This window comes from Rhagoletis zephyria, unplaced genomic scaffold, assembly GCF_001687245.7.
Source record: "Rhagoletis zephyria isolate East Lansing unplaced genomic scaffold, Rhagoletis_zephyria_1.1 Rzeph_scaffold_06071, whole genome shotgun sequence".
NCBI lineage: Eukaryota > Metazoa > Arthropoda > Insecta > Diptera > Tephritidae > Rhagoletis > Rhagoletis zephyria.
The window spans coordinates 35727-38141 of NW_016163154.1; the positions used below are offsets into that span (position 1 = coordinate 35727).

A 2415-nucleotide genomic window follows, 5' to 3' on the forward strand; every position below is an offset into this window, starting at 1 on the left:
AGTAAAAAGTGTTACACCATGTTACAGTTTTGCACGTCACTGTATGTACGCACATATAGTAAACCATTTCGCAAGTTTTGGCTTTTTTTCATTTTATTTAATATTTTTTATGCGAGTTAGCAGATTACTTAACAAACACCATATAAATCCACATTTCAGACTTTGTGCTAAAATTATGAAAATTGTCCCAAGTTTGACCAAAATTACTGACTTTTTAATAAACTTCTTTAGACAAAGCTATGGTGCGCAGTTTTGTAGCCCATTAAATTTTAGTGTAATAAAGTGCAAATTTGCAGTAGCTAGAACTTACCGCTGATTTTTGGCAGTTTTTTTTTGTCGACGGTTTTTTCCGCATTTTTCCATACAAAGTATGTATGTTTGACAATTTTTTTATATGAAAAAAAATGCGGAACACAGTCAACAAACAAAAAATTGCCAAAATGGGCTACAAAACTGCAAACCAAAGTTTTGTCTAAAGATCCAATCAGCAGAAAGTTAGAACTTTCGGTCAAACTTTGCAGAATTTTCATAATTTTTGCACAAAGTCTGAGATTTGGATTTATGTATATGTAATGATGAAAAATTTTAATTTCATAAGTAATCAGCTATAATTTCATAAAATAATAATAAACATTGAATAATTTAAAGAAAGATACGTTTCCATGAGACGCTCAGCACAAATTTAAGGAGATGTGACCGCCAAATATTTTTTTTTTATCGAGGTCAGAATTGTTACCGAAACTGTATGACAAGATTTATGTATGTACGTATGTTAAACCGTACATTGTAGACATGTATACATTTACATAGATGTTTATTAATCTATAAGTTATACACACCCACATTTTTTAAGCAAGTATATTTTCTACTAGCGAACCTTAGCGTAGACCACGTAACTTGTTTAGGTAACAATATTTGCAAAAGACTAATATTTACTAAATATACTGATAAAAACTCGGCTGTTACTTTAAATGATAATCTTAGCTGAGTGCTACAAGATCGTCATAATGCAAAAAACAGAAGTTATTTTAGACATAAAGAATTTGTACATAATCACTAAAGGCGTTTATACAAACATAAGCTTGATAATGGAAAATTTTTTAGAAGAGGATGGCTTCTTGACTTGCAGTCAAAGAATGATAATTCGTCTGTCAGTTGTCCATATATCGAAATCTTGCCATCATCAAGAACATTCTTGTTTTCAATATAGAATCTAAGGAAATTATACATAAGCAATGACTGCAGATGACGTAAATATCTAAAAATACACACTTTAGTGTACTAAGGCAAACAAATATTGCTTGCCATTACATAGTATGTACATAGTTTGGCGCTGAACTAAATATGAAGCAATATTTGTTTGTTTAAAGCCAACAATAACTCTCCAATTCTAATCCTTTAGAAAATGCTTCGCTTACCAAGCCATGCAGCGTATCAACATTTGTTATTTTTATAGCAATTGATAGACAGGAGGGTATCAAAGTGTACGTCATCTACGGTATGAGGCCGCGAGCAGATGTACATAGGCATGCAAAGGTACATATTTGCATATATGTATGTATGCACATACATATGTGTAAACATAAAAACTTTATTGTTGTAGGCGCGGAGCTGCATATGGCTGAATCTACATACGTGCATGCTTATGTATGTATGTATATGCTTTAGCTATTTGCCTATGGTGAAGATCGCCAAACAATATACATACTTTGAGTTAGAATATGATTTAAGATGACGCTACAATGTGGGCGTTGCTCGTCATATACAAACTTAGTATGTATGTATGTACATATGTGCAAACGTGGCGTTGTGGCCGCAGCAACGAAAACCGCGAATTTATGGTCTCGACATCCTATAGAAGCTAGCAACTGCTGCCTCAAATGGCAGCAACGACTTATGTATATTAATATAAAACGACACATGAATGTCAAGTTTTTTTGGTCAATCTACATATTTACATACACATGTACATACATACATTCANAGTCGCCAAACCAAATAAATATGTATTGTCCAAATCAACTTGTTACGCTTTCAAACTTATGGCCAGCTCCTCCCACTCCCTAATATATATTTCTATGATGGAAACTTGGTCGTTTTAAACATACCTGAATAAATTGTATTGTTAACGCAGATTTTCCTACGCCACCACCTCCAACAATCACTAGTTTGTATGTTTGCAAGGATGATCCACTGCCTTGTGCGGTATTGCTTCGCGACATTTTACGGAATTTTCTAATTAATTTCTACTTTAGTTTGCAATGTTTTCAAATGAAATCGTCTGACGTTACCAATTTAGCTGCGGTTCCACCCAAAAAACATTTCACTACAACAACGAATTATGAATGGTGACTGACAGTAGCAGACGTCGGCAGAGACCGCAGTGGAAATGATTTGACAGCTGAAATTCCATTG

The 2415-nt window shown here is 33.6% G+C and overlaps 1 protein-coding gene across 1 annotated transcript in view; it reads right to left on the minus strand.

Moving 5' to 3' along the window:
* Positions 1 to 2364, minus strand: part of Ras64B (ras-like protein 2) — a 3825-nt gene extending 1461 nt beyond the window's left edge. The window contains exons 1-2 of the mRNA XM_017628616.1: positions 2292 to 2364; positions 2109 to 2235 (exon numbers count right to left, since the gene is read on the minus strand). Coding sequence (XP_017484105.1) covers positions 2109 to 2222 — 114 coding nt within the window. The 5' untranslated portion in view covers positions 2223 to 2235; positions 2292 to 2364. The remainder of the gene's footprint in view (positions 1 to 2108; positions 2236 to 2291) is intronic.
* Positions 2365 to 2415: the final 51 nt, after the last annotated feature.